At 33.2% G+C, this 22,838-nt stretch overlaps 3 protein-coding genes across 10 annotated transcripts in view; 2 read left to right on the top strand and 1 right to left on the bottom strand.

Annotated features, from left to right (window-relative positions):
• Nucleotides 1-4,395: 4,395 nt before the first annotated feature.
• On the top strand, nucleotides 4,396-13,695 carry LOC106067856 (uncharacterized). Of its 3 annotated transcripts, none has more exons than XM_056005806.1 (3): nucleotides 4,396-4,428; nucleotides 11,243-11,345; nucleotides 13,254-13,695. In XM_056005806.1, the coding sequence occupies exons 1-3, from the start codon at nucleotides 4,411-4,413 to the stop codon at nucleotides 13,571-13,573; spliced, it is 441 nt and encodes a 146-aa protein (XP_055861781.1). In that variant the 5' UTR covers nucleotides 4,396-4,410; the 3' UTR covers nucleotides 13,574-13,695. The 3 variants fall into 3 exon arrangements, with proteins under 3 accessions (XP_055861781.1, XP_055861799.1, XP_055861789.1); XM_056005824.1 differs by lacking the exon at nucleotides 4,396-4,428 and adding an exon at nucleotides 10,174-10,324; XM_056005814.1 differs by lacking the exon at nucleotides 4,396-4,428 and adding an exon at nucleotides 11,083-11,115.
• The window catches only part of LOC106069449 (tubulin monoglutamylase TTLL4-like), a 32,886-nt gene continuing 23,611 nt past the window's right edge, over nucleotides 13,564-22,838 (bottom strand). For 5 of the 6 annotated variants that reach the window (XM_056005715.1, XM_056005699.1, XM_056005722.1 and 2 more), the window contains 5 exons: nucleotides 22,575-22,785; nucleotides 22,344-22,417; nucleotides 20,858-20,931; nucleotides 18,942-19,106; nucleotides 13,564-18,138 (listed from right to left, as the gene is read on the bottom strand). In XM_056005715.1, the coding sequence (XP_055861690.1) occupies nucleotides 18,135-18,138; nucleotides 18,942-19,106; nucleotides 20,858-20,931; nucleotides 22,344-22,417; nucleotides 22,575-22,785 (528 nt within the window). In that variant the 3' untranslated portion in view covers nucleotides 13,564-18,134. Of the gene's footprint in view, nucleotides 18,139-18,941; nucleotides 19,107-19,711; nucleotides 19,833-20,857; nucleotides 20,932-22,343; nucleotides 22,418-22,574; nucleotides 22,786-22,838 lie in introns of those variants that run through there. The other variant, XM_056005729.1, reaches the window with a different exon arrangement.
• Nucleotides 22,454-22,838, top strand: part of LOC106069462 (uncharacterized) — a 38,427-nt gene continuing 38,042 nt past the window's right edge. The window contains exon 1 of the mRNA XM_013229127.2: nucleotides 22,454-22,465. The gene's annotated coding sequence lies outside the window, so the exon portion shown is untranslated. The remainder of the gene's footprint in view (nucleotides 22,466-22,838) is intronic.

The raw sequence follows: 22,838 nt of genomic DNA, 5'->3' as shown, positions 1-22,838 counted from the left end.
TGGAAAGCTTTTCTCACATCCTCACCAAGTGCACTGGAGGCCCTGTTTGCTCCCGCTCCCCCGGGCGGACGTTTCAACGGAGGCGCCACGCTGAGGCGACGGGAGCGTTTCCTCCGCCCCCCCCCCTTCCAGACTTATTTCATTCTAATATTATCAAGTTTAAACAAATGAAATGTTTCGCCTATTTTTTAAATATATTTTCTAATCAAATAATTAGAGCTCATTCCCACGACACACGGCTGCTAAGACACACGGTTACTAAGGCACGGTTGCTAAGACACACAGCTGCAAAGACACGGTTGCTAAGACACGGTTGCTAAGACACATGGCTGCTAAGACACGGCTACTAAGACACGGTTGCTTAAAAAAAATATATAGCTACTTTCATGCTTATAGCATGATCAGAGCACTATGGTCCAATCTCATTTGTGGACCAGTGTGGAAAGGGGGTATCTGGGTTAATGTTTTTTCTGTGCTGCCTTTAGGCGCTCAGTAAACACAACTCTGCTCGAGTCGGGTGTCGAAACTCGAGCCCCCTTCATAGGTAATCAAGTCAAGCCAAGTTCAAGTGTACTCAGCCTCTCTACCACGTATCCCACTAAGACACATAGGCCTACATATATATATATAAAGAGAGAGAGAAACATAATTATGATATGAAAGAGCAAAAATGTATTGTGTATTTGAAATAAAAATAATTGAACTGATTTCCAAAGAAATGGCAACATAAGCAAGAAAAAAAAAAACTTTTTTATAAAACAAGCTTGTACAAAATGTAAGTATATCAATTAGTTTGGATCAGTCATTTAATTAAATTTGTAATAGATCTAGAATAACAATTTCTTTCCCTTGTTTGACATACCAAACAAAATAACTAATTACCAATAGTTAATTGACTAATCATGGACTAATTAGCTATTTTGTGCTATTAGAAATAATGTTACTAATTGTTCTTTGTTTTGCGCTATTTCACGCTGTTTCTCACTACGTTATGTCTGGACCACTTGGGGGGGGGGGGGGGGGAGGGATATCTAGTTGAATGACTGCCTGGTCGTGCGGTTTCCGCGCTGGACTGTAGTTTGGATTTATCGATGCTCCCGGGTTCAAACCCTGCCCGCTCCCATCCCCCTTCGTCCTGAGAGAGGTTTGGACTAGGAAGTAAACTATCTTCAACTTTGAAGGAACATCCGAAACTTGTAAAACATTTTACAGTTTGTACCATATTCGCTATTTTAAATGTAAGCTTGCGCTCCCAGAGCTATATTTTTATATATTTTATTTTTATAAGCTAGTGCCAAACTTATTATTTGTACTTCCGCTTTTTGTGTATAAAAAGTGATGCCACGCTGTTTAAAGACAGTTCAGTGTACAGTTGACCAGTGGTCAGTACCATATCTGTCTGTGTGACAGCTGAATATCTTTGTGGTCTGTCGTCTAATTATATTTTTATTCCTGTACCTGGGACGGCCTGTAAGTGTAAAATTATTTTATATTTTTTACTAGATCTTATACTATGTGTAAGGTAGTTGTTTTATTTTCTACTTGGACTATTTGTCATAATAGTTGGCAACATGCTGTACGGAAGATGGCGGCGTCCATCAGTCCTAATAGAATATAGATCTAATACTAATATAGTTTTGCATTTATGTATTGCAGGCTATTGTTGCTGCTTTTAGCTGCTGCTGTTGAATATTACTGCTAATAGCTGCTGTTTATAACCGCTGTTGTTAGATCTATTCTAATTCTAGGGAATCTAGGATCTAGACTCTAGTGTTATTTTGTTTCTGCTATTGATAGTTTTGTTATTCAACTTATTGTTTCTGTAGATCTATTCTATATCTAATTCTAGGGAAGCTAGTGTTACTTTGTTTCTGCTATTGATAGTTTTGTTATTGTTTCTGTAGATCTATTCTAGATCTAATTCTAGGGAAGCTTAAGCTAGTGTTATTTCGTTTCTTTATTATCGCCTTAGTAAACTTAGTTATATTTATAGTCTGTTTCTCAGTTCTGTTCTTAGTGAATAGTAAGGTACTGAGCCTAAGGATAAGATATTCTTGTTTTAGTGTTAGTGTTATGAGTGTAATAGTAGGATATTGTAGATCTAGACTAGTTTATTGTAGTGTGTTTGTGTAGATCTAGGTCTAGTGTAGTAGTTGTAGTGATTTCGTTAGATAGTTGGTTTGATCAGTTTGTGTTAGTTAGTTTGGTTAGTTTGTAGTGGCATAGATTTAGAGGGTAGTTTATAGTGGTTAGTGTATATATTATATTTTATTATTATTTGATTCCATGTAAATAAAGTTTCATTTTGTTTATTTATACTAAACTAAAGTTTGTTATCTTGTTTCCATACAGTTTAGTTTAGTATGTCTGGTTACTTAGGTGACTCTAGCCCCTTGGTCGTAGACTGAGGTGTCACAGATGAGCCCACCCAGTAGCGCAAACATCTACCTACTGTTAGGTAAAATTTAATGTTGAGCAGCAGAGAATAGGTCCTCTCTCTATCCACTCGCGCCTGCCTGACCTGCTCACATAAAGGATTTATGAAAAAAAAAAGGGGGGGGGGGAAACGACCTGAATTTGAACTCATGGCTCCTCAAGCCGACAACCTAACCACTCTATTAGTAAGATGCCTATGAAAATATAGCATTGTATAGTTATCTTTTGTTAGTTACAAAATTGCTTTAAAGGGGTGACCTTTAAAGGAAACTAATTCAGCTTATACCACCATGTCATTCAAGTACGATTTCTTTCCCTTGTTTGACATACCAAACAAAATAATTACCAATAGTTAATTGACTAATTAGCTTTTTTAAAAAATTGATTCTTGTGTTGTCAGGTAAAAGAAATAAATGTGAAAATTTAAGTTTGATCCGAGATATGAGAGCGGACTCAGTCGTGAATAAAACGCTAAAAGAAAGTGGTTGACGTTCACTGTTGATAAGTCAAGAACTATAGGAGTCACGTGACGGACACAAAACTGACCTGACATTACTTCTTTGCCAACAACTGGAGTTGATGGTCACGACATGACTATTATAATCCCCGATTACCGAACAGAGATCAAATGGGAAATAAACAAGCGGATTAAAAAAACAACAGACGTACGAACTGATTTATGCCTACTGACAAAGCGATAGATAAGCAAACAGAAAAAAGTCCTTTATAGGCAGACGGTCAAGAAGCCAGACAGTTATCGATTGATTAACAGACAGTAAGGGCAAATATACCTTAAACCAATGCCACATTATATCTTGTTGGTGTATGTTTACGATTACCAGTGGAAAGAATCATTTGAATTTTTAAAACATTAAGAAAAGGACTTTGTTAGCATGTTAATATATTTTGTAGATGTTTAATGCATTGGCTGGAAATTGTTAATTTACTCCGTCCTAAAGTGTTCCATAGTTTTGTTTGCATCTTGTTATTAATTTATGTTTACAATTTTCGAACATCAAAATGAAAGGGGCAGTAATGAGACGAAATACAAGAAAGCAATTTTTTTTTAAATACTTATATATGGGAAAGAATCGCCAATTACTGTTTTTTTAATGAAAATAATAGAGTTTAGTTCCTTTTCTGTTATATAAAACAAAATTAATTAATACTAAATGATTAACTGATTGGTTAATTTTGGATTGATTCGTGTATTGTCATCAACTATGAATAATTATGCAAAATTTTAACTTGATCCGAGAATGGGAAGTGGGAGAAAAACTCCAAATATACATCCACATCTTTCATTAAGTCGCATTTATTCCACTTATTTCAATATCAAACAAAATAATTAATTACCATCAATTAATTAACTAACTGCTTAATTTTTTTGATTGATTCATGTCTTGTCAGGTTCAATGAATAATTGGCAAGGTTTTAACTTGATCCGTGAGTGGGAAATGGGAGAAAAAACATGTTCAAACTTTTTATCAGACAGACAGAGTGATTTGAAATAAGCTTTGTAAAAAAAAATATTCTGTCATTTGTTGTAAGCTTCTACTCCAATGGTGTGACTTGTGAAGAGAGGAGAAAGAACGTTTACTAAACTAGACTTTACTAGACCACTCAGCCACTCTGTATACGTTTTAATGTAGAACAAGATTCACATTTTCTCTTCTTGACAGGAAGACAATTGTTTCTTGTGTCTATAGTTTGTCGTGCACTATACTATCAAGTTCAGTTTAAACGTTAGAAGTCAAATTTCACAAACAATGGTATGAAAAACACAAACTGTTGATTGACCAGTTGGATAATAGTTTCAGATATGGTCTTTAGCACGTAAACATTGGACGGTGTTGCTGGAACAGATTGCGAGCTCGTTGTGTGTGTATTGAGAAATCCATTGATTTTACTTTAGATTGACTCTATATAGCCAACATCAAGAAAAATTAGAATTTACAATATTTCACATTTTCTATGATATTAGATGCTCTGGTAAGATTGAGACTTTAACTATCATATTTACAACATGGAAAAACTTTGTCTCTACTGAGTAGCATATTTGTTTATCTTTTACTGATTTGTTGCTTAGACAATTAGATCTAGTATATGATAAGTTTTTTTTTCCCCCAAATGTCTTATTTCTCACGTAGTTGATTTTTTTAATGATTCATATATATATATATATATATATATATATATATATATATATATATATATATATATATATATATATATATATATATATATATATATATATTTATTTATATATTTATATATGTACATGAATTCTGAACAAACTTACTAATGTGTGTTGGCTGGGTAAAGGGATGTAAGAAATGAATGTGATGTGTTTTGAAATATTGTGTGCCTAGATTCTCAAAAAGTTAAAAAGAAAAACAACTACTAAAAAGAGGAGTTTGTATAACTCAACAATCTTTGAAGTTTTACGTATTGAGTGACTATTGTCAAAGTATCATTAAGATTTCCTTGTTCCATATGCTAGGACAAATTTGTACAAACGCTCCTTCTTCCCTAGTGCTATTGGAGCATGGAATGGTTTGCCTGCTCTAGCCAGGAAAACCAGTTATTTGGCAGAATTTAAGTCTTTGATTAGCATGCATGACTAGATGCATGACGCGTAGAACGTAATTTTTTTTAAGTAACGTCTATATCTCATAAGATAAGATAAGAGTCAAGAAATTTTTCATTTTATAAGTCTTTGGCCCGGGTAAGGCTTTTATCACGTGGACAGGATGAGGGTATCATAGTCTCGGTTGACAATGCCTGTTAAATTTTCACCTCGGGTTAAGAAGGTGAAAAGACACGTGAAACTCCTGATATAGAAACAGGAAGTAAGGATGACTAAATTGACTTTTAGTCAGTCAAGTGGTATCCTTTGATCCAGTGCAGTCAGTAGTATCTTTTGGTCCGGTACGGACAGTAGTGACTTAGAGAGTCGAGTCGTCGAGTAGTAGTAGTAGTTAGGTAGTATCTTTTGGGCATTCGAAGCCAGTGGTCACTGGAGACAGTACATATATTTCTAGTAGTTGATTTTCTGAGAGTTGGATATGTATTATTGAAGTATTTGTTACCCGCTGTGATGCGGACGTTACTTGTAGTCTAGGTCAAGGAGCCACCATCAACAAGGTGATCATTTATTTCCACCCGTCATTTCATGAGACATGGCCCCTTAGGTGGACAACAAGTGAACAATTTTACTGTTATATTGTTTTATTGTTTTGACATAGAGCGCAAGTCATACAAGGGCAGTCAAAATAACAAATAATAACAATATACACAGAACCAAGAGGAAAACAGATGAAAAATAATCATAATGCAAGTGGTAATATAAATAATGATTATAACAATAAGAATGAACAACGATACCGCCACTATCAGATCACGCGATTCACAAACAGTGAAATGGTAATCTAGCAGCTAATTAGGCTACTATCCAATCCATCAACATAGCAACACACAAGATGAGAATAATGATGTCAATAGTGTAGTAACGCTGTATATTAAAACAACAATATAAAACTCAATAGCAGGATTTAACTTCTAAAAAAAAAAAGGCAGAGTTAACTTTAAGAATGCACCGAGTTTTTTCAATATTTTGTACAGACGTATATCGCTGAGATAAGAATTACCAGCTCGTCGGACACATGGGAAAAACTCGAGTTTAGTATAATTTTTCAAATTAAAAAACATAAATGCAAATTTGGCTTTACACTTAGATTGGTTTTGAAAGGACTATCGCGTTCTTGAAATGACTATGGCGTTCGGGAATCACCGAATGTAAGACATAATTGATTCAAGAGTATAATAAATTAATGTTCAGGAAAATTTTGAGATTTAAAGGCATATCATTGGAAATATTCAATAAAAAAATGACCTTGTAAGTCGTAGTGTACCGATATCTTATCTTATGAAATAGAGACGTTACTTCAAAAAAGAAGACGACTACGTCCTACGCGTGTTCCTAGGTCGATCTAGTCATGCATGTTAATTAATGACTTAAATTTTGCCAAGCAATTGGTTTTCCTGTCTGACTCAGGCAACCCATTCCATGCTCTAATATCCCGTGAACACACTCCAGCATATGGAACAAAGAGTGTGCCTTTATATTTGGTCTTTTATTAGGTTTTGTTTTTGCATTTGAAAATTATGGTTCAGTGTTGTATGTATAATTGCTTCTATCCTGAAAAGATTGATTTGACCAGGTTTATAGCGTATTTCTTGTCACTACAAATTATTATAATTGAAATGCTTTATTTGAAACAATTGATGACAAACAGCTTAATGTTCTTGGAAGAATGATGATACATTTTACCCTTTTCTTTCAATATATTTAATTACCGTCACTTATTACAGATTATATTTGCTAGATCCCTTTGCTTCAGCCTATAATAAAACTGTTGGATTAATTCGGCCCCGAATGTCCTAATATAGACTTGTTTTTAAATGAAAATAAGTCTCTTATCCCGTCTCTTAACCACGTCGTTATATTTAGAAATGACACAATAACAACACTATTCGAGAAACAAAAACAAAACAAAAAGTCTTCCGTCCCTGCATGCATTATGCCAACGTGCAGGCTAAGTAAACTCAAGTATACTTTAAACTATTTCGTCGCTAGCCTAAATCGTTACACTTTTTGAGTATGTCATTACACAAATATTGTGTTGACAACAAGAGAACTTTCATGCGCAAATGGGGGGTTCACGTTTTCTTTTAGTCATTTGGTAGTCATTTGGTCATCCTTTTAAAGACCACGTTAAAACACAATCAATTATTTTTTCATTTACAAACACACTAGTGACAGGGCGAGCTTAATGACGTTAGAGACGTCTTATCTTCTTATCTTATATATTACAGACTTTACTTCGAAAAAGAAGATAATTACGTCCTACACATTTCATGTGTCAATCTAGTCATGCATGTTAATCAATGACTTAAACTCTGCCAAGTCGATCTAAAAAGCCAAATAAAATTCAAGCGCATCACTACTCGGCCACCAAGCTAATGGTAACTCAGATCAATGGCTAACTAAGAGCAATAAGTTAATGAGAAACTCAATCTACAGGTAACTCAAAACAATGGATAACTTCCAATTGGAAGCTAACGCTAAGGCAGTCCTTTTTCAATCTTAATGCGATATTATTTCAGCCCATCAGCTCTTCAGTGTGACAGAGTTTATTCTGCGCACAGCAATCATAGGTGATAACCGTAGGAAGGACGAAGAAAGAGCAAATCAACACAGAAAATGTTTGCCCTGCCTTTGGTGTTTTATTTGTTCAACATAGAATACAACAGGGGAGAAGGAGGGAGCGGACGGCGGAGTATTTTCGCTGGGCAAGTGCATTGTTAATTATTTCATTGAAAAACAATTATTTGTAGGCCTTTATTATAAATAAAAATTGAAATTAGAATCACGAGGTTAAGGGAATGTGTGAGATCTATCTGGTGTTCTCTAATACATCAAGGAAGAGTGCTTATAGTCTACAGAAATAAACTGATTCAAAGTGTTATAATGTTATCTGCATTTAAGAATCAAATTGTTTGGGACTGCTATGAAAAGAGGTAGCCTCTCATAATGGAATGAATCAGGGAAGAGAGAGCTAGGGAAATACAGTGACAAACAATTTTTTAAGCCTTTATGCCTATAAGATTTAGTTGTACATGTTTTGGATATTCCTTTAGATGTGAAGTTAATTAAAAATTGCACCCTAGCCCAAACAAACGTCAGTCCAGAGCGCATACCACGCAATAAGGGAGCCATATGTAAGTATATATATATATATATATATATATATATATATATATATATATATATTGCCGGAAGTGGTAGTGGATATAAATACTCCACTACCTATAGAATGCTTCCTAATGGTATGCGTCTTCAAGTGTGGGTCAGATATTGAGTCCGGCGAAACTGTTTTCCCTAACAGGAGAGGGTCGAAGGCGAGTAACTGGCGCCTAAACCAGTAAGTTTAAAGCAGGATGGCTTCGTTAGCCATTGCTGGCTTCTCACCTAGGGGAAGGACAATTCTTAATTAAAACCAATAATGAGAAATACTTCGTTTTCCTGAGGAAAAATCATGAGCCGGCGACAGTTTGAAGCACTCAGTGCTACACCATGGCATAGCTTGCGACGCCGCTGATCCCAAACTGTATTGGCACTTGCCGCTCCTTTGGATACATCCCTGCGTGGAGAGGAGGGAACTGGCAGGCATTCATTTCATTTCCATTGTTGACCAAATTATATACATATTGTAGTAAATCTATTTCAAGAACTCAACGAAAGGAGGTAATAATAGACGATGTGCTTATTTACAGTTATAAAATATACACTGAGACATAGACTTCAGCTATTAAGTCACAGGGAGTCTTGTCTTAAGTTCTACAAGTCGTTTTCTACCAAAACATAAGTACAGACCACCGACACACTTCTCAGTGTCGCTCCAGTTCTTCAATACAGTTCAATTAGTATGAAGGACGGATCTTAGTCCCAGACAGATCAGTCTCCCATAACCTTCAGTCTCCCATAACCTTCAGTCTCCCATAACCTTCAGGGTTATAACAATATATATATAATATATATATATGAACACAGACTAAAAACGCAAAATACCAAAGTGTTATAATAAATGAAAAACTGTCACGGAATCCCCATATTGATGAAGCTATCAAAAAATCAAACAAAGCATTGTGATTTATTAAAAGAAATTTCTATAAATCAAATAGGAACATAAAACTAAAATGTTATTTAACCTTGGTTATGCTAATAATAGAATATGCATCCTCTGTTCGGGACCCCTCAACTCAAGAAAACATTAAGAAACTGGAACAGACACAAAATAGAGCAGTGAGATTCATAACAAACGAATATTCATATTTGACTAGAGTAACACCTTTAGTAAAATTACTAAATTTAGAAAGCCTTCGGGACAGAAGACTCAAAAGTAAAGTAGCAATTAAACACTGAACCATAATCTTCAAATACAAAAACAAAATTTAATAAAATACTCAGAAAGACACAAAGATAAAGGCACATTCCTCATCCAATTTGCTAGGACAAATTTGTACAAATACTCCTTCTTCCCTAGTGCTATTAGAGCATGGAATGGGTTGCCCGAGCTAGCCAAGAAAACCAGTGACTTGGCAGAATTTAAGTCATGACGCGTAGGACGTAATCATCTTCTTTTTTTGAAGTAACGTCTGTATTATATAAGATAAGATATGCATGACTGAATGCATGACGCGTAGCACGTAATCATTTTCTTTTTTGAAGTAACGTCTGTATTATATAAGATAAGAGAGAGAGAGAGAATGTTTGTATTTTAGAGCTTGTATTTGCCTTTATCTGCCATTAGACGTCTTATTATGCGTAGGCCTATATAGAGGTTTCATTAAAAAATCGATTTCATTTCCGTTGACTTTCTTGTCTAATCAGTAAATACTTCAGTACTGATACATGAAACCTGCATACTTCGACAACTTCATAAGAAGATCATAAGTAGTAATTTATATTTACTAAAATGTATGCATCATTTTCGTGTGTGTTGTCCACGATGACTAGATCTAGCAGTTTTATTCCGTGTTTGTGTGTGTCAGTATGACTCATGTAAAGGCCTGATAGTAAACATTCAATGAGAAACAAACCCACGACACATCGGACACATATGCATACAAATATTAATACCACGACCTTTCTGGATAGCACGCTTGGCTGTGTCACAGGTGGTCAAAGCTTTGTTTGGATGAGTTTTAATTGACCATCCGTCTGTTCTCTCTTCACCTCATGACACCTGCAGAGGATCACTCCGTAAACAAAAGCTAATCACTGATTAGACTCATTAAACAAACGCAGTCTCACGTTTTTAAGGTATGTTTTTTAATCCTTCAAGGCCTACTTTATTTATTGAAGATCAAACCTGTGTTTGATTTAACCTGTTGTTGACTGGTTTGCGGAATTACTGTGGGGAGACATTTGAAGGTTAAAACATACCAACCTTAGCACCTCAAGACCGGGGTAGGGGTGGGTTAAATTTTTGAATCTCTGTTTTAGAATAATCATCAGGTATGAGTCATCATCCCTAATAGCTAAAACTAATTTGCGCAACTAAAACTGAAATATGAAAACTTGAGAACCAAAGACCAACCAGCCATATGTTAGTATAGTTCCATGGTTAGAGAAAGCAAAGTCGCTGATCGTCATAGTGGCAACCTAAAACCTTAAGTAACCGTCCGTAGGCCACTGAATGCACTAGGATCTACCAACTTTCACGAAGACTGAATAAAATATTGAAGATGAGCTATATTGAGTTTGAGTTTTTGAGTTTAGGCACATCGGCACAATTTAGGCCATGTCGTGCCCGTAATCCTTTAAGGATCACTCTCCCTTTAAATAACAAGGGCTAAATTTTATACAGTTAAATGAGGTATATTAGATCCACACTTTAATGTATGTAGGCCTATGTTGACAATAGTCAAGATAAATTTAACCTCATGACAAAACTGAGTATTAGCCTATTAGGCCTATATAAGTTTTACATTACATCAAAAAACAAAACAAAACACGCATACACAAACCGACGGTTTCAATTTTTTTTTTTTTACTACGAATCATGTGCTTTTTTTTCTTTAATAAAATTTTGAATGTACGTAAGAACATTGGTAAGTATAATTTTCTTATCTCCATTTCAAGCTTATCTATTTGCATTTAAAGACATTGAGCTAGTCAAACTTCATTGCATATAGAAACAAAACTGACTACATTCACATCGTTTTTTTTTTACTACAGGAATTAAAAAGAGACAAACTAAGGGAGAGAATGTTCAATACATTACTTGTTGTTTTCATGGGACTCATTGTTTGTGGTAGCTGCCAGGATAATAATAACACATGTATGTAAAATTTAAAATCACATTGGCTTATATCGTGAAAAATATAATAAAATAAAACAAAGTTTTGTATCACTCATAAGTAGGGTTACCAGAGTCCAGCAAAAGGAGATCATGTACTCCTTTTTGGGGTCCTGTCCGGCAGGCATTGGCCTAAAGTATAAATATGTCCGGCTTTTTCATTACACGTAGATACTATCCTTCAATTGGTTTTATTGTATCTTCTGGATTAATTGCACAAACTCACCAATAGACAGCAGTATTGAGACAATTTTTGACAACCTCCTTCAAATGTTTTTTTCAAGAATGCTCAAAAGAAACCAACTAGGCTATTCAAAATACACTAAGATCTTAAGTGTTTATTTTGCATTTCGAGACATAATAATCAAGTTGAAAAGGAGTTTTTGTCAATGAACATGCAGCAGCAAAAGAGGGAAATACTGCCTCCAGCAAGAGGAACTTTTCTCACCATGTACACAATGAAAGAAAAATGTCGTGCATGGAGCTCGACAAGTAGAGGCCTACAACTGGGAAAAGATGTGTCTGAGAATTACGATACTAAAGATAGTCAATTTCTACAGCAATTGATTTGCCGAAATGTTTTATTAAGTACAGTGTAATCGTATGTCTTGTTTATTAATTTTACTTTGTCTTTTTTTTGTGTGCTCCTTTGTATGGCTTTGTCCTCCTTTTTGTCCTCCTATGGGTATGATTATGTCTGTATGGGGCCCTTAAGGGTCAGTCGAAAGCATTTATTGCGTTACAAACCACTAAATCAAAACAGCAGATGCAGATTGCAATGAAATTTAATTATAAATAAATTATGTTCATTGTATGTTGAAAACGTTCTAACAGCGCTGGATTTTTAGTAAGATGAGGCCCTAGGCAGGATTTGTGGAGGTCCCTACTCTCTTCAAACTTTAATATAGAAGCCATTAATATTAATCAACCTAATAGCCTGTCTGTCATAATGGTCAAATGGTGTAGACAGAATTAAGAGTATTTTTAAATTTTTTTTTTTTCTTTTTTCCGTATAGCTAATATGCATATTTTGTTTACAAATTATATGTTATGTGGAGACACAAAACCCGTGTGATGAATTGTGACCTCATTTTGTAAACGACATTGCGGCACTATTCCATGCAGAAGTTCTGTTTATCGAGGGACAGAAGTATCTTGAAGTATCTTCTGCCATTGACGGATTAGTTCAGAAATGCACGAAAAGAAGCATGAAAACTTGAAAAGGTTCCACCTCAACGAAGTACGCATGGATGACGCGCGTTTGTTAGAAAAAGTAATGTAGCAGCGACAATAGTAAACTTTTACGAAAATTATGCCGAGTACCGGGTATTTCAGAGAGAGACGTGGTCTATTCGACAGGTTAACGCTTTCAAATTGATCGCACAGAAAGATGATCTAAATTAGAAAACGTTTCAGAAAGCCTACAATTATTTCAATTATTTTGTATGTAGGCCTACATTGTATGTAAATTGTGTGTGTGTTCATTAACCTTAGGGCCTACTTGGGAACAATTTGAAAAATGTCTAATTTTGTTTACAAGTAGAACATAATAGTTAGATGAATATTCCCTGACTATATAAATCTTAAATATTGTTTTATAAATGGGGAAAGAAAGGTTGCACATCTAATAACAAAAAAACAAAAAACAAACAAGGGTTCGCTTTTAAAAGACCACAAACGATTATCAGTTGCACCTTTTTTTTATATATATTTTTGTCAAGCTACAGAATATAATAAAATCGGATGTTCAATAGCGCTTTGGATTTTTGAGATTTAAAAAGTGACAAACCTGCGGACAGACAGACTACACAAAACTCTACTTTTTCATTTTCATTGGCTGCTAATTTGCTTTTTATAAAGTTCTTTTTTGTTTTCTGTGTTTCCCTACAGCCTATTCCTGCCACACGGGCGATGCTTGCAATGGCCATACAAGTATAAGTATTATAAACAACGTGCTCTACTGCTGCAACCCTGGCGACGGTATTAGCATTGGAAATGGCATCATTCTGAACAATGGCGTCTACATCGGTAAACGAACTGTCATCATCAACCAACAGAACCAGCTCAACTGCGTCTGCACCGTGACAGACCCCAAAGATCTCGAAAAGCTCCAAGAGGTAGAAGGCCATGTGAACGACATTCTTCAGTCCGTTGGGCAAAGTTTGAACCAACTGGAGAACTCTTTAAACAATATGTTTAAAGATTTTTAATTGTTTTCTTTCCGTCTTACTTGTCATGGGATTGTTAACAATTGTATTGATATTGCTTCGGATTAATTTCGTTATTAAAAGTGCCATATCTTTCAAAATAAAATATTTATTATAATTTTGAATACACCGTGCATAGTGGTTCATTTAGAACAATCAATTATTATTATGAGTGTATTTAGCTTAAACAAATTAATCGAGTCAAAGTTATTATGTTTGTTTTTTTTTTATTTTTGTCCATTTCTTTATATGGAAAAATTACAAATAATGGGGAAAAAAATTGTTTAATGAATCAAAACTGTCTGATTTTGTATTTTTTTATTTCATATAGGTTTAGTTGGAAAAAAAAATGTTTATTTTCAAAGTAGATCTTATAAATTGACAAAATGAAGGAGCATTGATTGTATAAATATAAAAAAACATATTCATTGAAATATAAATATTGTAATCTAACCAGTTGTTAAGGCAACAACTGGACACTTTTTATATAAGAACAATTTAAAAAATATTATTCCAACACATTTTCTATTCAAAATTATAATATCATAAGGAAATAAACCTCTTTTATTTAGTAAAACATATAACAAACATGTTCAGTCTATTTTCCTCCTCTTTCTGGACTATGTTCTTTAGAAAAGACACAAACAGAAAAAAAACTCATGAATGCCAAGATTTCATTCTCAAAATAGTTGAAGAAAAGGTTTATTTCAACTGTACTAACTGAATGATAGACAAGAGATGAGCTTTTTTTGTTTTTAAATAAAATAATTAAGATAAATTTTCGAAAACTAAAAGATCTTCTTATTGTAACTGATTTTCTAATGTTAACTTCAAGAAAACATGTATATCTCATAGACCTGTTTGGCCAATAAATTTGAGTGGCCTTTTTTATCATATCTTACCTATAGACTTGTGTACGGTGCAAAAGTTGGTAAAGAAAAACAAGACTCTTTTTAATCAACAGCAACATACTTTTTTTTAACGTTGTAGCTCATTCAAAAATATATTGTCATGAATTATATGGCACATTGAATAATTCATGAATTATATGGCACATTGAATAATACTTTTTCTTGTTAATCAACAGAATAAAAACAGAATCATGTCATCAAACATTAGGATATTAATTACAATTGAAAAGTAGGATTCTAGAAAAATATATGCCTTTTTTCAATAAAACTAAACTATATTTAACAGGCACTTGAAATGAATGGACACTTTAACAAAAGAATTTTTTTAAATTCTCAACTGTGTTTTCAGAGACAGATTTTTGATAATGTTTACAATAGATTGAATGTAGATAGATAATAGATAAAAGAATAGGGCAAAACAAAATAAATGTTTACATGTTCACTATTTGAAACTATTACAAAAAGTTATAATGTATGCTATTATTATAAATTGAGAAAAGTTTAATAATAGTGATTAAAAGGGTTAAATAGCTATACTGATGAAATATTTTATGCTGCTTCATTATAGATTATATGATTCTTGTTAATTAAAAGATGCTTAAAGATTAACTTAGAAAAATGTTATAGACAAATAGGATTTAAAAAGATGAATATATATATATATAATGCTATATAATAATTTTAAATGAATCTAACAAGAGAAATAGTATGGAAATTTAAAAAATATGGAGTTTTATAAAAAGAAATACTAAATATAAACAAAGTATATCAATAGCATATAAATGCTACACCTTCTCAAGGCTGAAAAGGTTCTTAACTTCAACTAAGCAGCCATAACAAAAGTAAAGCATGGTTACAAATATATATTTACAACAGATTTTTGCATATTATTCTTTAGTATAGTTTACTTTTGCCCAATTGAATTATTTCAAAATTAGATTTTTTATAAAGATAACTAAAATCCATTATTAATAGTATTTTTAAAATTAAGCCATTTATTAAATTAACCATTAATTTTACTTATCCCATGTTCTGTTAGATGATTTCTCTATATTTCTCTTCTATTTGCCATTTAAAAAAAAAATATATATGTACAAAACAAAAAGACAAAAAAAAAAAACAATTATGAGGTATATAGATTACTTACATAATTGATAAACAGTATCAACATAGTCAGTGACAGAAAATAAAATTCTGATTTTAGACAGTTTGACCAATGTAAAGAAAATTCAAAACAGGATCAATTAGATTTAAACAAAATCCACCATTTTGAATTTAACAGCACAAAAAAAAAAGATGTTATGTTATCCACATTTTCCCCTGATTGGCAATGTATTTCTCTGCTGCTGAGCTATAAATAATAAAACAACACTTTTATGTGACAAGTAACCTGATTTTCCAACTGAGTCATGCTGCTGAATGCTGACTAGGGGTTCACCGGATAGTCCCTCCGGCTCCGGCTTCTGCCGAATATCCGGCATTTTTTACTATCCGGTGCTATTCGGCTCCGGTCGGATATCACTACCGGATAGTAAACCGGATAGTAAAAAATACACCTATTTAATATGCATAAAGTGGACCTCGTTTGCCGCAAATGGATTAATAAATATATGACCTACTACGCTTCAGATTCCAACTATTAACTAACAGCTATCAGTATTAAGCCCTTGAAACCAGAACCAGAAGCAGTCTTTGGACTTAAAATTACAAGTCTGATGACCAGTTGTTGGTCAGAAATTCTTGAACACATACATCCAACCACCATACAAACCAGATGAGAGATTTACATTAGTAACTAGTTAAATATATACTAACATATTTTACATTGACCCTCCAACACACAGCCTTTAAGGTTGGTGGCCTCGTACATGCTACACAGATTAATTTTTGTTTATAAATACTGTTAAGCTTGAATAAATCAATTAGTAACAGAGTTTAAAACAATAAGGTATATAAAAGGAAAAAAAATAATACCAACAAATATAGGTATGTTATTTAACAGTTTCGTAAAATGCTCAGCAATACAAGCTATTTACAAGACACTTAGGTATTCGGCTCCGGCTCCGGCCCCGGCCGAATATCAAATTTTACTATCCGGTCATATCCGGCTCCGGCCGGATATCAAAAAGGAATATCCGGTGCACCCCTAATGCTGACAGAGATCATAGTAAAAACATGACAAAGTGTATGAAAGTATTGCTTTACACACAACTTTTTGTTGCTGATCTACTATGTCATTGTCTAAACATAACCATTTAAATAATAAAAAGGTTTACTAATCTAAGTATTTGTAATAAATAGTAATGGCAAGAGTAACAGCTATTACAAGCATCTATATGTTATCAGTATAGAAAAACATTATTGTAGATCAATGTCTATGAATAATTTTGTGTTAGATCAAATCAGCATACAGTATGTTATTTTCTCATGATTTTTAGTAGATGGACAAGGCACAGTTGATTATCACAGAAGTAATTTATGACAGGCTTATAAACAATCACCTATGGACAAATATAGAACTGATTGCTCACATCTGGACACAACTCTTAGAATTAACAGCTCATATATGGAGAAAATTCTTGATACAGATTGCTCACATTTGGACATAATTCTTATGTGGGATATGTGGCTGAGAGGCTTAAACCACTTGGCTAGCTATCAAGAGGGCCAGAGTTTAAAACCTGACAAGCTGAATTGTTTTTGATGAGTCACTAAAGGCAGTAGAGAGACCTTTTTCCCAGACACCCCCCCCTCCCTTTACTTGTCCATAGCACACAGAGCATGCTATAAGAATGCACTACACAAAAACAAAAAATTCTAAGCACGCCGCACAAACTAAACAATTTTTCTAAAAGTATTAAGTTTGCCATGCAAAATATTCAAATTTATTAACACCCCAAGGTTTAGTTATGAATCCTAGTGCCAAACAATGAACTGAATACTAGAACAATATTTTTAAAAATTCAACTTGAGTTTAAAATTATAAAAGGAAAAAAAAAAGTCAGATAATAATAAAATAAAATGACCTGAATGAAATATATGAGAGTTGAAGAATACAAAAAATTAAATAAATGTATAAATTATCTTTATACACAGAGCTTATGCAACACAGTGGTGACAAGCACATTAATTGCTGCAACTAATAAATTATTAAATAAATAAATTATTGGTCTTTTATACAGTCTGGTAAATAAATGCCTACGATTATAAGAGAGAGAGTCGTATAATGTTATGAGACAGCATTTTAACAACTATAAATTAAAAGTTCAAAAAATAAGTGAATTATTAAAATACAATATGTATTATAAGTGTATAAATATATTTCTGTTAAAAGTAAATAAATGTATATAATTTGCACCAATAGGACAAGCTTTACATTTGTTGATAAGTTGGTGATTTCAAATCTTCAATCTGAAGTCAATTTTTCCTTGAATATTTTATATTGTAAAGAAAAATATTTTTTTTAACTTGATGTTCATTAAGTACAACAGCTTTAAACTTGTGTATTTTATTTCATGTTTTATTTCAAACATTGCATCAGGTCTTGAAGGTTAGCAAGAATGTCCCTGAGATACCAATGAAGCATTTTGTAATTCAGGAAGGGATTGCATGGAGAGAAACATCTTATCACATAGAGAGAGCTGCTGGAGCAGTCACCTGCAATAGTCAAATGTTAGATATGTATTTATCCAATGTAAGCTCATTACTTTAACTAAGAAATTGTTATGAAAAAAAAAATCCATTTGAAGTGTTTTCTATTTAATTTAATTCATAGAAAAAAAAAAAAAGAAAATCAACTAAGGCCTCCTTTCTATCTCAAAAAGTTTTCAATCATCTAGATCCATAGTATTAACACTCTACACATTACACTTAGCTCCATAACATGAATATCTTTACAACATTTTTTATTAAAAGATAGCATAAGCAATCTGTGGGGCTGAGTAGTAAAGCGCTTGGCTTCTGAATCAAAAGATCTCAGGTTCGAATCTTAATGAGGACTAGAATTTTGAATTTCAGGATAGGATTTTTAGGATGCTCCAGAGTCTTTCCAACTCTAATGGGTACCTGATTTTAATTGGGAAAAGTAAAGGGGTTTGGTCATTGTGCTGGCCTTATATCACACTTATTAACCATTTACCATAGAAACTAATCACCCTTACATCATCTGCCATATAGATCGTAAGGTTTGAAATGGGCTACATCACTTACTTTTATCCTGTGCTGCTGCCAGTGTTGGAGACATAATGTAATCAGTAAGTGTTGTTTTTTTTTACTTATTATCTAAGAGGTCTCAGAATGAGTCTACTAGATACAGATCTATGATGTAAAGAGAAAAGTAAATACTTGGTTCACAGAGCTGGATACACAACAATGAAACCAGAGATATCAGAACAAGGGAACTCAAATGATAATTCTCTTTTGGTAAATAATGTGTCTCAACAGATATTTTAGATTCTCACCTGCTAGGTGTGGCTGAGGAAAGAGATGATGAGTATGCATGTAGCTGAGGGGAGCTTGATGAAGAGGTCAAAGAGCTGGCTCTGCTGCCTGAAGCAAATGAAATCCTGTCAGACTTTGAGACCTGCTTCTTTTTGACTATTTTAGGTAACATTGATGTTGAAGAACTGCAGAATGGAAATTTAAATCTAAATCATTTATATATTTTTATTACAGTAACTCTAAACTGCTGTAAACTAATTATAAGGTAGAAATATCCATTAAAACATTTTAATTTCTTATTCTAGAATTCTTAATTAAAAAAAAAAAAAATTAAAAGGTTTTAAAGCTAATGAAAACTAGTTATATAAACTGTCTTAACAAGTATGAAGACAAACAGCTGATTGATAACAATTTGTTTCAGTTATTAGTTTAAGAGATATACGATAAGAAGATAAGATACACATATTAAATGCAAGATGTCTTGTAAAGTATTAATCAAAATTTCTTGAAAGTATCCCCAAAGAACTACTGTAAAATGTACATTCGTTTAAATCAATTAGTTTTTCATATAATTCCAGAAAATAACGTATGTATTTTTAAATTTAAAAAACAAAATTGCAAACTAAATTTTACTAAACATATTAACTAAACCCATAAGAGAGGTATAAAAGAAATATTATCCAATAAAGATAACATAAATGCAATAAACATTAAATATTTTTTCTAGTTAAAAAAACATGAATAAAAAGTTTGAAAAAAACATTTTTAAATCTTAAAATTTCATTAAAAACAAAAAAAAACTTGAAATAAAGATATGTATGTGTTTTTATTAATTATGTGAAATTAAAAATCTGTTCTACTGCCTGAAAAATGATATTTCAGATACACTTAAGCAAGCACTGGAGCTTTCACTGAAAATAAAGGACAATATTTGCAGACTACTGCTAACTATAAAATTATCTTATCTTTCACAGCTACAAACTATTTATAACAACTTTTTAAATTTCATTTAAAGTATTTTAATTGTAATTTGGGAAAAGAAAATAATTGTATTCTAGTCTAAAATTCCTAAAGGAAATTAAGGGATCAGCTTTCCATAACCCCACTAGAGATGTGAAGTAAGGGCTCAGCTTTCCATAACCCCACTAGAGATGTGAAGTAAGGGCTCAGCTTTCCATAACCCCACTAGAGATGTGAAGTAAGGGATCAGCTTTCCATAACCACACAAGAGATGTGAAATAGTTCAGCAGATACAGATAATGTGCCACTCTTTCCTTAGAGTTCCTATAGGGACAACATCTAGATTCACAGTTGGGAAATGAGCAAAGAATAACTATGGTGCAGTGCCTAATTCAACACAGCAAAAATATAGACTGTTTGGGCTTTATTTCATCATGTTGCAATATACTTGAAACTTCAAAAGTGAGTATAGTCAGAAGGCTCTCTCTGCCACAAGGAGTACACTGCATAAAACCATAGTTTCATCTCTTCATTATAAACTCCATAGCAAACACTGTAAAGAATTTTCATGATCAACCCATTGGTATTGGATAATATGGTGACTATATGGTTGTGACTATCATGGCTTTAGGTATGGCAGGTGGAATGACCATTTTAGTGACTCTATCCAGATGAAAGATTAGTGGGAGCAGTGAACCATCTCTTCCTAAGAAGGCAGGTACTAATCCTTGTTTTCCTTTCCTTCTATTAATCCACTAGTTTTCAGTCCTGAATTACAAATAAAATATGTAAAGTTCCGCTTTCAGACCTTGCATTAATGAATTACTTCTAAGTTAGATATAATTAAATAGTCAACCAATGACAGGTACACTACACAATAATTCTTTATTATCTACAAGATTAAGAACTTAACTTCTGTCTGTTTATGACACAAGAAATGTCTTATTAATATGTAGAAAGTCTTTTCTAAAATTACCTGGATTTGAGACTACTATTGGATACAGTTTGCTTGACTTCATAGGATCTGATGTGAGAATTGGGTGGTGACCACTAGGGAAGAATATAATTGAATAATATCATTTTATTATGGTATAATGTTTAATATCAAGAAAAAACTATAAAGTCTTCAGACTGAGATATCAATATCTATCAAATTTTCCTGTTTATGAAGTGAATGGCTGTTCTCAATACTATGAGCATTTCAAAAACCTTAAAAAAATCTTAATGAGCTAGTACAGTTAATTTCAAACATTCTTCTTCTTCTTATAGCCAGCTTTTTGCTGCTGAGCTGTAAGCTCTTTCGCAGACTGTTTGTTCTCCTTGGGATATGTAGGGCAGATGATGGTCATCTGTTTCTGTGGTCCACTGTTAATCGAGGGTGTCATGTGGCCAGCACAACAACCAACCGTCTTTACTTTTCCCCAACTAATGTCAGGTCTCCATTAGAGCTGGGTAGACTGAGAGGCACCCAAAGTTCCCAAAATAAAACCCCCAGTTCTCACCAGGATTTGAACCTGGGACCCCCAGTTCGGAAGCCAAGCACTTTACCGCTTAGCCAACACACCGTTTCTATTTTTTGAAGACTGTGCCAAGTAAAAATAGTGTGCTAAATTTCATACATATAAACTTTTGTTTAGTAGCTAATCACTTGTCACCTCAGCACTATTTAAGAAAGTAAAACAAGCTCAATATAAAAATACTTTCTAAAAACCTAGCTAATATTGAGGGAAATGGCATCCTTTGTTTTGAATCAATCTTAATTGTACACATTTAAGTAATTTACTCTCCAATTTATATGTCTGCTATCTTGCAAGTTTGGGCGCCTCTGAGTCCACCCAGCTCTAATGGGTACCTGACATTAGTTGGGGGAAAGTAAAGGAGGTTGGTCGTTGTGCTGGCCACATGACAGTCTTGTTAATCATAGGCAACAGAAACAGATGATCTTTACATCATCTGCCCTATAGACCACAAGGTCTGAAAAGGGAACTTTACTTTTGCAAGTTGACACTCTGTCCATTTCACTTTGAGGGAAGAGCACTCTTCTATAGCTGTCATATGTCTTGATATCGCAAATCTTATCTTTTGTTAGCTTAGCACATTTTCCTCATAAAGCAAATTAATTAATTATGACTAAATGATTTAATAATTGTTTAATTTTCGTATTGATTCATTTGTTGTCATTGACAATGAATAGTTGTGCAAAGTTTCAATTTCATGGAAGAATTGGAAGTGGGAGAAATAATGTGAAACAGATTTTGACCAGACAGAGGGAGTAAGTTGATATAAATGAGGTAAAAATACATATTGACAAGTATGTTCTAGGCACATGTTTCACAAAGTGCAAGTATTCTCATCAGAAACAATGGTAGCCTTAAAAACGGATTTATTTCTAGCACCATAAGTTTTAGAAAAGTATTGAATATAAGAAATTATTTGTTTCAAATACAATTCATTGATAATACCTGGTGTTTTGGATTAGAAGTTGGATTTTCTAAATGAATATTTTCCTCACATAGTGACTGCAGTAATGAGATCCCTATTGAAAAAAAAAAGTTGTAAATTAAAAATATAATATTCAACAATATAGAAAAGTAATATTAAAAAACAGAAATACAAGAAATAATTACATTTAATATTGTGCCTCTTTATTAACACTGGAATGAATAATTCAATATTTTCACATTTAAATATACCTTTTTGCTCCATGTGATTGTACAGTAGCACCCACTGGTCTAGAAGTAGATTGTAATATCGAGGCTGTTCAAAGTATCTTAGATAATTATGTGTCTGAGGCGTAGGGAATAACCGTTGAAAATTTCCTTTACGACTATCCTCATCAATGCTTTCACAAAGATGCCTAGCATCATCAGGAGTTAGAACATCAAGAATGGACTGCATGACTTCCTATTATTAAAAGAAAAATAGAATTAACTATTGTTCTATTAAATTACAAGAAG

Source organism: Biomphalaria glabrata, chromosome 1, assembly GCF_947242115.1.
Source record: "Biomphalaria glabrata chromosome 1, xgBioGlab47.1, whole genome shotgun sequence".
Taxonomy (NCBI): domain Eukaryota; kingdom Metazoa; phylum Mollusca; class Gastropoda; family Planorbidae; genus Biomphalaria; species Biomphalaria glabrata.
This window is presented reverse-complemented; position numbering and strand designations above follow the sequence as displayed.

Bases quoted from the DNA above. Each gene is read 5' to 3' on its own strand.
- LOC106067856 (XM_056005806.1), top strand. The intron at 11,346-13,253 runs GTATGTAAAATT...GTTTCCCTACAG, and splicing joins CCAGGATAATAATAACACAT to CCTATTCCTGCCACACGGGC.